This window comes from Motacilla alba, chromosome 9 (genome assembly GCF_015832195.1).
Source record: "Motacilla alba alba isolate MOTALB_02 chromosome 9, Motacilla_alba_V1.0_pri, whole genome shotgun sequence".
NCBI classification, from domain to species: Eukaryota; Metazoa; Chordata; class Aves; order Passeriformes; family Motacillidae; genus Motacilla; species Motacilla alba.
Genome location: NC_052024.1, coordinates 20,728,742 through 20,742,498, shown reverse-complemented (window position 1 = coordinate 20,742,498; position 13,757 = coordinate 20,728,742). Strand labels below are relative to the sequence as shown.

Below are 13,757 nucleotides of genomic sequence, written 5' to 3'. Positions count from 1 at the left end.
CCCTAATTCAATATTGCAAGGTTGTCATGATAATTAGTTGTCTGGACATGGTATCTGCTTTCTTATCACTAATGGTTATGGAAATAAGTTAGTAATAATAATATTTCATTCAACCATGAAAAATATTACTTGCCTCAGGTCTCCTTTAAACTCTTTACTAGATAAAATTCAGATTACATTTAAACTGCAGATGAACAAAAGAAATTTCCTTAAAATTGCAAAATGCTACAGGAAGACAATTTAACAGAAGAATTAAGCTCCATTTACTGTATATTTTGTCCTTCATTTGTATTTGAAAGAAATAAAAGCATATTTCCAGAGACAATTATCTAGAAATAGGCAACCATAATGAGAAATTATGCCTACTTGGAAAAACAAGGAGTTCACCAGCAAAATAGGTTAAAAAAAGCCATTTAGCTACTTGCTTTTAAACTCTGGTCCATAACAACTTGTGACTGTAACAACACATCACAACCTGTGTGATTCATACAGTGACTGAGTCACTTTACAGAAGGAAAATTAACAGATTCTGGCTTTCTACCATTCTGTTTTCAGGCGTGGCACATCACCTTGTGATGGTGCAGCACAAAGACCCTGCCAGCCTCTCTGGGCTGTGCAATACAGAACACTCAGTGCATGTTACCTGCTGGCACACAGCAGCTGCCAAATTCCCTCCTGCACTGTCCCCAGAGATTGCAATTCGACTGGGGTCCACTGAATACTCAGCTAAGACATCAGGCTGCAGGAAATGCTTTGTTGCACGAAGAGCATCATGGTACTGCTCAGGGAAGCACACCTCTGGCACCAGCCTGTATCTGCAAAAGGAAAGGGATGAGAAACAATTCTTAGCTCTGTCTTATTATACTGCTGTTACTGTACCTCTCCTTTAGGATTTACAGGTGATATCAGATAACCCTTACTGGAAATAAGTATTTCATTAGGATAAATAGTACAGAAGAAGAAGAAGGTATGTAATACGTATTTAAGACTTAATCTTATAATTAATGTTTTAATTTGGAAAGATTAAAATGAACCTACTAGACATGAATAATACCAAGATAGTGTAAAATTGTGCAGCACTTTCCTAGAATTTACAATGGAGGATTTCATCATGCATTATAAAAATCAATAGTTAAGACACCCTTGGCAAGGGAGTCATTTCACCCTGCCTGGTTTTGATCCAAATTCCCACCTTAACAAGTATGAGGATGAGTAAATCATACACGCCCAACATGCTCCTGTTTGGCTGAGCCAAACACCTAAGCACTTCTGCTTCCCAAATTTTTACTGATGTCAGGAGAGAATAAACCTTGCTATCCCTCTGTGCCATGAAATGAACAATAACCAAGAAACTAAGTAATGCCAATTTTCTCCAATGCAACAGACTACAATAATTCCTCTCCTGTATCAAGGAGAGGAGCAGAAATACACCCATTGGGCAGGTGGGGGATGGAGGCACAGAGAGAGCAAACAGTCTGCCAGGAAGAGCCAGCAGCCGAATCCCACACATGAGGCTTCCTCAGCTTCTAAATAACAGTGCAGGAGAAATCTATTTGTATTTACTGAATAATTTGACATCCAAGAGTTGTTACTGGGCCTTATGGTACAAAGCAAAGTTTTCAGCTTTTCAAACTACAGATTTTACACTTTCTCACTAGAGCCTAGCCGACCAAAATTCAGTTCTCTGACTCAAAACATCTTTAGAGTGTAAGCTAAAGAAGTTTCATATGCAGAATAAATTTTTAACTTAAGATTACAACTTTCAAGCTCCAATTGTGACCTGCTGTCAGAGAGCAATCTATATCTTGTATATACAGGAATCTGAGGGTGTCCTTTGGGAGCTCCTTGCAAAACAGTGTAACAGCAAACTGTGCCTAGATTGTGAAAGTGAGATGTGCAATTAGACCAACGAGGAATCCAATTAGACTTGGCTAATTGAATACACACCCCTTGACTGAAGGATGTTATGATTAAGGAGAAGAGGTAATAGTAACTCAGAGCAATAGCGAGAATGATACCAGCATAAATCAGAAAAGGAATAATACGGAATTTTTCAATATTGTGATTGCTGCTTGTCTGGAATAACCAACAGCTGCTTTTGTAGTTTTCCTTGTTTCTAATAATAAAAACAGTAAGAAAAAATAAAAACAGTAAGAAAAAATAAACCAACCCCCCAACTCTTTTAAGTACACTATAATAAGCATTAAATTAGTAACATCAACTCCATATAATTAAGTTGCAATTAGATCCCAAAGCTTGGTATGTAATGAACTGCAGGTGGTAAACTTGAGTAATTTTATCAAGTTGTTGGGTTTAAAAAAGAAAACACTGAAGTTGACAATAAAGATGGGAACAGTACCAATCAGGCTGGAGTCATCTAGGTAATGCAGTTAGCTAATCAAGAGGTTTGTTTGCCTTGGAATTGTTCAACATGTTAAAAAAGCAGCCCTGCTTCTCTGTTGTCTGGCAGTCTTCTGCTCTTGAGGGAAGCACAAAGCTTAAAAGAGAGGACTGGAGCAGTGGGAGATTGCAAGAGCAGCAGGAAACTGCCAGACCTCACAGTGTATTCTAAAATAATTAGAAAACCAAATGAATTTCTGATACCACTCCAATTTGTTTTGATTTTAAAAGGATAAAGGTATCAGGCTGGTACAGAAAATTACTGTCCAAGTTACAGCCTTATAGAGAAGCCACTATGGAAAGAGAAGCTAAAAGAACTATGTTACAGATTTCTAATACCTTAAAACTACTTGATCAGTTTTAGATTACTCACTCAACAGAGACAACAACAGCGTTCAGAGATTCAGCCATGATTCTGCAGAGATTGTTGTAAAGGCTTGTTCCTGGAAGAGAAGGACATGGTGTTAGGGACATGTGAGTCAATAGTCACAAAGCTGTCATTAAGCCTTCTCAGAAAACATACAGCTATCACATAGATAAAATCCATCAGATTTTACTACTAAAGTAAATGATAAATGAGATCAGCCCACAACTGCTCAAGTGCCAAATCCATACTACAGCAGAAGGAACTGATCCATCAGAATTTCAGAATCCTGCAGTCTAATGCCTCTTTCCTCATCTGTTTCTTGGTGACTTCAGACATGTCATATCCCTCACCTATCACAATTTTCTCAGTTGGCCAAAATCTAAGGCACCCAGTGGTTTGGGGGCATTTACATCCAGGGAGGGTTACTGCTGTATGAGTCACTGCCTGTGGTTCATTTTATTATAGCATGCATTGCTTTAATTCAAGTGAGTTGCCCTATTAATGTCAGCTGAGCTACTCATTTAAGGGAGGATTAATCACAGCTATCCTATTTATCAGAGGACTGATTAATTTTGTTCCTTTCCAGTTACTTAATTATTGGTTCCCAGTACTATAAAATATACTAGGACACGAAACATTTTCCAAAGTATCCAGTCTTAGAAGTTAATATTTAGGTGTAGCAATCCTGTCATTAACTTCTGCACCTTGGACTCAGGGATACATCTGACAAAGCCAAGCTATAATCATCCTGACAAAGTGCAGCAATTTAATATAAACTTCTGCAGAACAAGAGTCATATGCAAACTATTACAGAACAAATGATGCAGGCAGGAGGTTAACAAATATCCTTTAGGCAAGTCTAAGAAAATCCATCTCAAAGCACAATTCCTCTGCAGGAAGAGGATAACTGCTACAGGACAAAGAGACTGGAATTTCCAAAGGCATGTGAAGGCCACATTTTAAAGTTACTTAGGAACCTAAATCTCACTCAAATCATGGTCTAAATGACTTGTACATGCAGAGTCCAAATGCAATCAGTACAATCTGTGTTTCGTATCATTTTGTAAAAATCCACTGATGTTCTTTTGCTGTAGAGGAAGCTGTAGAATCAGGGCTTTATGACTTCAGGATGTCATGGGAACAATGGGGAAGGAAAAGGGAGAAGACTCTTCTCAGATTTGGATCTCAGAGCAGCCACAGGAGCCACAAGCCCTTTGTCTCCCAAGGCTGTTTTCCTCCTGTACAATGTGGAAGCAATCAGTGGTTACCTTATCACTGCCTATAGCTGTACCTCACTTCTCCTGATAATGTTTGTTGTTTCCAAGTTAATGGAGTAAACACCATTAAATTTCATGGTAATTATGCTAGTGGTGGTCGTAGTCCCTAAGGAGTAACCCACAGAGGAACCAACCTCTGCCTGTTTCCCTCACACTCCTCCTGTCTGTGCTCAGCAGTGTGTATTCCCAGGTAGGTGTTATTTAAGAACCAAACATTAGCAAGGCTGTTGCATGCAGTGTGGATCAGCTCAGCCTTCTGCTAATTATTCTCTGAAAATAGGGCAAACCCACATAATTTCTTTACATGTAGCCACTGGAACCTGATCACCAAGAACTGACTTTTGCACATTACCTCAGAAAGTGAGGGACTGGCCCAAGCAGCCCACCCATGCATCACAGAAATTTAATCAATAAGCTATTTTTCCCTCTTAGGATGTAATAAAATTAACCTTTTAGTTCTTTTATGGCTCACATGCAGGTAAGATATGCACTTCTGCTGTGTGTTCATGATTTTGCTCTCCCTCTCTCCTTAGACTTGATCCACCAGAGGAGACAGTCACTACTGAATTCAGGTACATCTTAGCAAAACTGCCCTTCCTGGCAGGAAAAAGAGCTTTTGGCTTTTCCTGCTAGGAGAAAAGCAGACTGAAATCCTTTTTAATTACTGGCAGACACCTACTTGCACTTGCCAAGGCCCAGCCCCCTCCGTGGATGTAAACAACGCTGCGCTTGAGGCTTTCATCTCCCTCGGCAGGAGGTTCAAACACTCTCACTTCCACGCCATCAAAAACAGCATCCGTGATTTTAATGTCTTCAGAGGAGACAGACTTCAGCTTGTCAAAGGTGCAAATCAAATAATTCAGAACTATCAAGTGATGGCTGAGTCTCAGATAGTGAATCAGGTGACACTAGTGGGGGGAAAAGAAGAAATTTCTGTTACTTCAGAGCATATCATACACTATCACATTGATGTGTAATACAATTGCATTCAAAGGGCAGGTCCTACATGATTCTTACAATATTTACTGGAAAATTAAATTTTATCAAGAACCTCTGATGTTTTTAAAGCTGTATTAAAACAAAACGCTGCCCATAGAAGATTTTCTGTGGAAAAATAAAATTAAACTATGAGCACTTTGTGGATCACAGCCATGAACGAACACTCAGATCCTCTGAAAGACACCTTGGAAGGGAACAACCTTCATGTTCCACTAGGGGACCTATGAGGCTCCTCAGACTGGTGCCAGCAGAGGGCAATACTACACCGGCGATGTTTTTTGGTGGAAAAGTATCAAAAATGCAGATTATTTCTCTTGTTCCACTGCAAAGCGTAAGTCTTCTACTTCCAAATTAAGAAAAGTTCCCAAGGACTGCAAAGAAATTTGGAAACAGGAATAGTCTTAAAGGAACATAATGGTGTTTTTTGGCTTGTCCTTTGTTTACCTGCAGAACTGGGAAGGATCTGAAACCCTAGTCAAGAACAACAGTAGGTTAATGACACTTTTTTCCAAACCCAGAGACTCAAGTGTGTTACTTTTTTACATGATTAAAACACTATGAAATTGAAGAATGATCTGATCCTTCTGTCTCCTTATGGTAGAAGGAGACAAAATTTACCCCCTTCAGCTATTCAGAACTTTTATTTTCATGTTTATTTTTAAAATTTTGTTCTGACTTGAGTAGAAACCTGTTTCTCTTAGCAAACACTACTGGGATTCAAGGCACTGCTCCACTCTGAAATGGTCATGACCTGCTCCCCACACATGACCTGCTCACTATTTGCAGTGCATACCTGTTCCCATGCCCTGGATGGTGCACCAGGGATGGCAAAAGGGCAGCCAAAGGACCACAGGGACTACAGTGTCCAGAGTGACCATTTGAAAGGAAAAGTAGTGGAGGTTTTTGCCCTTGGAGCTCAGAAACTGGATAACCAGCGAAGCCTTTTGTTCGACTTTCTCAGTCAAGGCAATGGAGTTGGGAGATAAAATTAACACATATATTTAACATATACCTGTAGGAACACTACCACTAGGAAAACTGTCAGCTGGGACCTTTTATTTTATGTCCACGTACCAAATACTTGGAACAAGAAGAGGTTTCCTGTTGTATAGGGCTTTTCTACACACGCCCACTTTGCAGTGTGAATTCTGCCAGTCCCACTAGTGCAGTGCAACCTGCTACAAAGAATTCAAGATGCTGACACAGAGTGAGCAGGGTCACGCAGGTACTGGTCTAACCACATTCACCCTCTGAAGAACAGATAGCTGCCAGTTTAATCTGTACAAAATCTGCACACACCCCCCTCCAGAATAAAAGCAAGCTTTGAAGCACTCAGCATCCTCTTTTCCAAAGAAGATCTTACATCCACAATCTCTTACATGTAATTTTTTTCTCTGCCCTAATTAGTTTGAATGTTAAAAAATTTGAAGTATTTGCTTTCATCCAGGTTCTGTACAGGAAAGGCCCTGCACAGCTCTCACTGCAGACTGCTGTAGAAAAAAGACAAGTTTGATATTTAAAAACTCCCCCAGAATTTACACCAAATACAACGGGCTGTTATGTGACCTGGGAGAGGAATCCATTTCCAAAACAAGAATTAAAAAAATAATTATTTTCTTTTCTTGCTTTAACTTGGGCTAATATCACCCTGCTGAGATGGTTTGGTAGGAATCCAAATTTTAAAATGTTTGCTGCTTTTTGGATGGGACATCATTTCTTCATACAGCAAGTCTTTTCTCTGGGAGAAGAAACACAAAATATCCGCCTGGCAGGAAGAAATGCTGAACTCACAAGGCTATTTGCATCTCCAAGTTTCAGCCCATGTTTTTCTCCCACCATTACTTAAAATTCCCACAGGAAACCCCAGGACTAGTTAGAAATCTGAAGAGCAATACATCTATTAATAATCTGGCACACAACTTGTTTGGCTGCCACTGATGTTACCACATGAAGGTCTGATCCTCTCTGTGCCCTGTGGAAGTTCCCAGGGGAGGTAACCACTGCGAAGCAGTCTTAGAAATACTGCTCAAGAAAAGAATGTTTTTGTAGATTTTATTTAGCCTGACTGTGCTGCAATAGACATCCCGTTTTTGTTTTCTCCCACTTTAGTTTGCATTCTCTGTAGACAAGATTACCCCATGCTCCCTGCCATCAGGAATGTTTTGTTTTCAAGCCTAGTTAGGGGTATTTACCAAGAAGTGTTTTGCCCTGTTCTTCAAACCACAGAGCACCCTGGCAATCTGCAGCCTACCATGCTCTTTCATGCCTATTTCTCCTAGAATAGACCGTGCTTTCCAAGAATCCATAAACCTGGAAGAGATGCTTTCCACATCAGTGCACAAAGGTAACAGTCCTAATTATTTATCGGGCAAGGGCAGTTTTTTTGCCAAGCCTTTATCAGATAGATTCTTTGTTAGTCAATTTGCCTCATCAGCCTATTGGCTTGTTATTTACAAGGCATCAGGATTGCACTTTTTGCTGGCAAAGAGCCAGTCTTGTACAAAGTTCCACAAATAAATGTCTTCTTTTCCTCTCTCTAAATATTAAAAAATACCTATCCCTATCTTAGCAGTTTGTACTAATACTCCTGGCAGAAGATGTGGTTGGCCAACTCTCCTCCAGGAGTACCTTGCCAGTCAAAGGACAGCCCTGCCCATCTTGATGCCCATTCTTCCCTGGCACCTTTCCTATGGTGCCCCTGGAAGGCTCAGAGCATGATCTTGCTGCACCAGTTCAATACAAACCCAGCAGAGCCACAGAAACACTAAACTTCAGTCATGTCACCACCTTACTGATAGCCCAAGGCAGGAAAGAGGAGCAGGAAAAAGGATGGGACCCCAAACCCCAAAAGGGCTGGAACCTTTTGGCAGAGGCTGGATCGCCCTGAATCTGGGATAAAGCTGGAACTGCTCACCTCATGTGAGCAATAATGGGTTTGATCTTTGCTGGTAACTGTGGTTTTTAGCATCCTTCCAGTTACAACCTGCAAGGATGCTGCAGGTTATCAAATGTGACACTTCGATATATTTGGGGGTTATGTGTATGTATGGATATGGAGAGAGAAGAGAAGAGAAGAGAAGAGAAGAGAAGAGAAGAGAAGAGAAGAGAAGAGAAGTTCTCTGGTGAAAAGGGAGAGCAGACAGTGCTGTAATACTAAAAGCTAGCAAAAGGAAGAGAAAACATAAGGAAAAGGGGAAGTAAAGAGACTACAGGAAAGAAAGAGGAGATAGTATAAAAATAAAAAGCCTGTGGGCAACTGGCCCAGAACTGCCGTGCCAGCTACAGGCATAGCACATTGCTCGCTCTGGGTCACAGCTGCAAATTTTTTCACTACAGCAAAATCTCCTTTTATTTTGCCAGGACATTCCCATGACTGAGATTTTAAGGTAAGGACTGTGCAGGCACTCCCAGGGGACTGAACTGTTCAAGACTGACACTTTCCTTCTGGTAAACTCTGTGATATGGGGTGCCAGGTACTGAAAGATTTAACTGATGTAGGGGAAATTTTTCAGTAAATGAAGAAAGGAGTCAGGGCAGAATGAACAAAGTACTGCACCAGTGAGGCACCATTACTTCACCTTTAACCACCAATATCTGGATTCTTTTACTGGCTCCTCAGCTAATAATTTAATGAAGAAACTCACATCCCTCGAGGACTTGAATTCCATTGTCATCATGTGTTCTCTATTGCAAAAAAGTAACCCAAAAGTTTTTGTTGCAAATGTCCAGTAACCTCTAACTCCACTCAGCACACTGGGACTCTCCGTCCTCAGATGACTTCCTGGGCTAACCCTGGCTGTGCCCTTTAGCCACGGAATTATTGCGACAGGTCAGGTGGCGCTTGCAGCACACAAAGGCACCACCCTCCAGAGCCATCAGCTGCTGCCTCCAGTGCCCTCCCAGCGGGCACAGCCAAGGCCTTGCACCGACCTGCCAGGCTTTGGGGGGATCAGGAACTGGGCAAACAGCTAGGGCTCTTTTTACATCCAGCACTACTTGGGAGCCAGCCAAATCTCACTCATGACTCAACTGAGTAATGATGCTGGAACTGCAAGGCTGAGCTGTCTAAAACTCAACTCCCTACCTTAAAAGACACAGACGTTATGGTCAATCCTGGCATTGCTTTGAAAAGGACACTTCTATAAACATTACAGGCCAAAATGCCAACGACAATGTCTGTAGCCAGTAACAGGTTAGTGAAAAATAAACACGATCATTTCCACATTTAGCTCTGTGTGGAACAGATGGCTTTGGGTGCATCTTGGGCAATTTACCCTGTTTAAGGGTGATTTTACAAAAAGATTTCTCAATGCAAGTGTCTTGTTGCCCAATAAAGAACATGTCTTTTTAATACTATTAGATAAGACAATTTTCAAACACAAGTGCTCTTAGTTTTACGAATTTCCTTTCGAACTAAAAAGAAACCAGGAAGACTGTTTTTCCAGTTTATTAATTAGAAACACGATCTAATTATATTTTAATGTAAGATTTTGCTCACGTACCTATTCAACCATGATGATCTGCTTTTATAACAACATAAGTTGCCTGTTCCTGCAAGCAGGACTTACAGTGTGGTTCAGTTTCTGCTCAGGTGCCAGTGCTGTGAGACCTGCCTTCCATAACTAAAAACCTGTTTTACCATAAATCAGTTCTAAGACTGTTCTTGCATCCAGAACCAGCAACAACTTACTGCACTGCCTACAATATGACTTACACCTGTCCAGAAGTCACACACTCTGAAATATGTGGGTAGAGAGAAATTAAAATGTTAGAAAGAAATACAACTGTTTTCTTTACTCCTGAATGTTGATATCCCATGGCTGATTTTATTCCAAAAGTGAGTGGAGAAGAAGCCCAAAGGAAACACTTGGCTGATGAAGTTTTCTGCCCTGTACAGCTGCCTGCTTTCTTCCATATACATCCATCTGATGGCCTCTGTGCCAACCCATTTATCCTTCCAAACCTGTGCAAACAGCTGTCCCAGTTCCAAAAAAATTCCTCTTTCCTTGCCATGCACCAGAATAGCAAGTGTCTTGACAGTGGTGTTCAGAAATAACTTATTTCAAAAGACTTGAATAAACATGTGCTGCTCTCTTTCCTCTTCTAAGGGAGAGTGGTTAGAGGAAGAAGTCAAAATGCCTGTTATCAATACTGCTGTTACAGCAGAATTACGAGCTGCTGCTCTAGACACTTGTAAATAGACACCAACTGAAAAAAATGACTATGGTTAAATCTATGGCTCAATCCTGTAATTAACTTTCTGTGGCTTCCCAAATTTCAGTGAAGCTGAGCTCTGATGTACCTGTATATATATGGATGCATACAAGTTTTTAATATCTAATCTCAAATTGTGTTATATTAGTTTCATGTAAAAATGTTACCATGCTCCATTTTGAGACAGGTGATGGGCAAATTACCCTTTCTTAGGTAAGCATTTTCACATCAATTCATTAATATCATTAAAGTCTCAGTTTCTCTGTTTTCTTTCCAGAGCAGCACAGGGCATTAGAGAGGGCACAGGAACAAGGCTCTGGAAAATCATCCCAGTTTTCAGCTTCTTCACTGGAATTTTTGTGACCTCATTTAAGCACTCCAGCTCTTCCCACCTCTGTTCCCCCCAGTTTAAGACTTAAACTGATACTTTAGCAGTATCAGTTCCCTTCTGTAGTATGTTTTGAAAACTGCTTAAATAAACTGCCCTATAAACATTACACACATTTTAAACCACCTGATTATACTTGAATGTTTGCTGGATTCTCACAGTGAGCCAGGACACTGACTCAGTCCCAAGCTTGTAAAGAAATTTATAGCTGCCTGGGACAAAACTCTACATGCAAATGTAAAAACCTTATCATTAGTACACTAGAAGCCAGTGACAGCCCTACTACGTTTTAGTCACAGTGATAATTAATGCACTGAGCAAATAAACACATTATCCCTAACAAGAAATAGTCACACTTAATCATCAGAGTCTTGACAAATCCATTTCAAAATAAGCAAAAGACAATTAATTTATTTGAAGCATGTGATGTTTGTGGGAAAAAAACACATTTCAGAGACTTTAAAATTAGAAAGGTATTTCTGTCGGCTATCAGACCTATAAGGCAAAGTAATAAACAGCAAGCTGAAATACATTCAGAAGTGGGTGAAAGTTCAGCAGTCCCACTGAGAGAAATGTTAAACCATTTGGCCTTGAAATAGCTGATAGAGAAAGAAAGAGGAAGCTGACCTCTAGAAAAGGACATACACTTTATTTTATATATATATATATACATGAAAGCTGCCTAACAAAGTAAATACATAAGCTTAACTTTTACAGTCCTACCTTTGGTTCACTAGAGTTCCTTCCTAATAACAGTCATTTATTCCTGACTGTGCTGCCTCAGTGTTAGAAAGACTTCTGAACCCTTGGAAAGCACCTTCTCTTCCTCTCCAGAAACCAAGGCCCCAAGGCTCACTGGTTGTGTGACTGGGGCACCTCTAACAACTCACCTCCTTCAAGCTTCTGGGTAAAACTCACTTGTCCCTTTGTTTTGCAAGTGATGTTACAGGAACTGTTACTTGCTTGGTAGTTTTTCTCACTATTGAAGTTTTTATTTCTAAGGCCAGAAATGTAAACAACTAAAAAATGATCACCTTCTCCTAACATAGTCTTTCCTGGCCCAGAGAGTGGGGCAGATGTGGGCACCTCAGTCTTGCCACCAGCCTGCTCCAGCTGGCACTCACCAGGCTTTGTCCTGCCAGCTCCTCCTGGGATTATGACCTCTAGAGTATCTCAAAAGAGATACTCCTCAGCCTCCAAGCTAGAGGCACCAGAATGCACCTACACCCAACACACCACAAAAACAAACTGGCTGTGTAGCTGAGGCAGCAGCAATATACATATAAATAGCCACAGTCATACCATTTTCTAAAGTTAGGTCTCCTTGAGCCAGAGGTTCTGGCCTTGATTCAGGTGTTCCTGGACAAACCTGGACAAACCTGATTCAGGTGTTCCTGGACAAACTGTGTTTTGCAGGCAGCATGCTATGCAGGCATCATGGCCCTGATGTCCCTACTTACCGATGAATTTGGGCAAGCTGAGCACCTGCACTCAAGTTCAGTCACTTGAGTTAAAAACATGGAGCAAGTGAATGTCAAGCCGTAGATTTTACTGCAGAATTTAAGCTATTGTATTGCATCATTTCCCCATCACAGGAGGACATACAAGGGACTAGGTTTTATCTGCACAGCAAACAGGTTTTATCATTTCAACCTAGAGGCATGCTTTGATTCAGCTATAGAATTGCACCATAAGATGTCCCAGGGAATCAGATGAGTGATCCATTTAATCCCAGCCTCTATCTCCGAAGGTGACAACCAGAGAAGCTATTCAGGCAGAATATACAAGTTTGGACACTATGGGGTTCACTGTCCTCATGCTTCCCATGACCCACCATTATTGCATTAAGAACGTAGCAGGTACATTCCCACCTAGCCCATTTATGAGCCCTCTGTCCACTACCTCATTTAATCCCTTTTTGAAGGGATCATCTACTCAAAATACAAACTTTTGCACATTTCAAAACAATCCAGTAAACTGAAATTTAAACCAAAACAACTTTCAATTTTCACATACACCGTGCCTTACATGAGTCCTGTCTATGACTGATCAGTCCTTGTGAAAGACTGGATAATATTAGAAGAAAACAAACTTCACAGATGAAGTCATTATCAGAAAATTTGACATCTCTGTTCTGTCTCATGTCAGCATAAAAACACTGGCAGAAAATAAGAAAGAAATCTTGAAGTGACAACTGCTCTGTGACAAAAAACAAGCATTCAGAGAGTTTTCTTTAGTAATAAGACTCCAAATCAAGACAGTTTAATATTCGAAAGAGCATCATATGTCCTCTTTCCCTAAGGCACAGGGATCAGATTAAAACCCACTAATTCTTTTTTCCTGACCACGAGCCGGCAATTCGCACAGAGGAGCGAGCCGCAGGCGGGGAGGCTGTGCCGGGAGCCCCGGGCAGCGGGGGCAGCCGGCGGTTCCGAGCGGCTCTCGCCGGACGGACGGATGGACGGACGGACGGACAGGGGCGACACCCGGGGCTGTCCCGCGCGGCACTGCCGCTGTCGCCGCGGAGCCAGCGCGTTACAGAGGGACACGAGCCCGCTTCTCCTCCTGCAGGAGGGACCGCCCGCTGCTGCGGGACCGGCCGCACCTCCGGCCCGCCGCACACGCGATGCCACCGACGCCCGATAAGCCGGGCACTCCCGCTCGGCTCCAGCCACAAGGCAGCCCCGGGGGGCCGGGCCGGGAGGGCTGTGCGGGGGCCGCTCCCGCTGCGCGGATGCCCCGGGCCGGCACCGTTACCGCGCCTCCGACCGCCTCCGGTACCGGTGCGGGGTTTGTCCGCCCGCCTCCCCAGAGCCGGGGTGCCGGGGCCGCCTTACCGTCTGCTGCACCGCCCGGAAGGTGGCATCCAGCAGCATCAGCTTCCAGGGGTCGGACACGGCGCCGGGCAGCGGCAGGTACACATAGTAGGCGGACAGGGCGGCCAGCGCCGGCAGCAGCACCCAGGCGGCCCGCATCGCCTCCTCCGCGCCGTGTGCGGCCGCCTCGCCGCGCTCCCCGCGGGGCGCGCACCGCCCCCGGGCCGGCCTCCCCCGGAGGAAGTCCCGGCGCTTCCTCCCGGGCCGCCGGCCGTGTGCCCGGCCCGAGCCGAGCC

At 42.7% G+C, this 13,757-nt stretch overlaps 1 protein-coding gene across 1 annotated transcript in view; it reads right to left on the bottom strand.

Moving 5' to 3' along the window:
• NCEH1 (neutral cholesterol ester hydrolase 1) overlaps window positions 1-13,757 on the bottom strand; it is an 18,548-nt gene extending 4,791 nt beyond the window's left edge. Inside the window, exons 1-4 of the mRNA XM_038145908.1 lie at window positions 13,483-13,757; window positions 4,724-4,952; window positions 2,774-2,843; window positions 644-815 (exon numbers count right to left, since the gene is read on the bottom strand). Coding sequence (XP_038001836.1) covers window positions 644-815; window positions 2,774-2,843; window positions 4,724-4,952; window positions 13,483-13,620 — 609 coding nt within the window. The 5' untranslated portion in view covers window positions 13,621-13,757. The remainder of the gene's footprint in view (window positions 1-643; window positions 816-2,773; window positions 2,844-4,723; window positions 4,953-13,482) is intronic.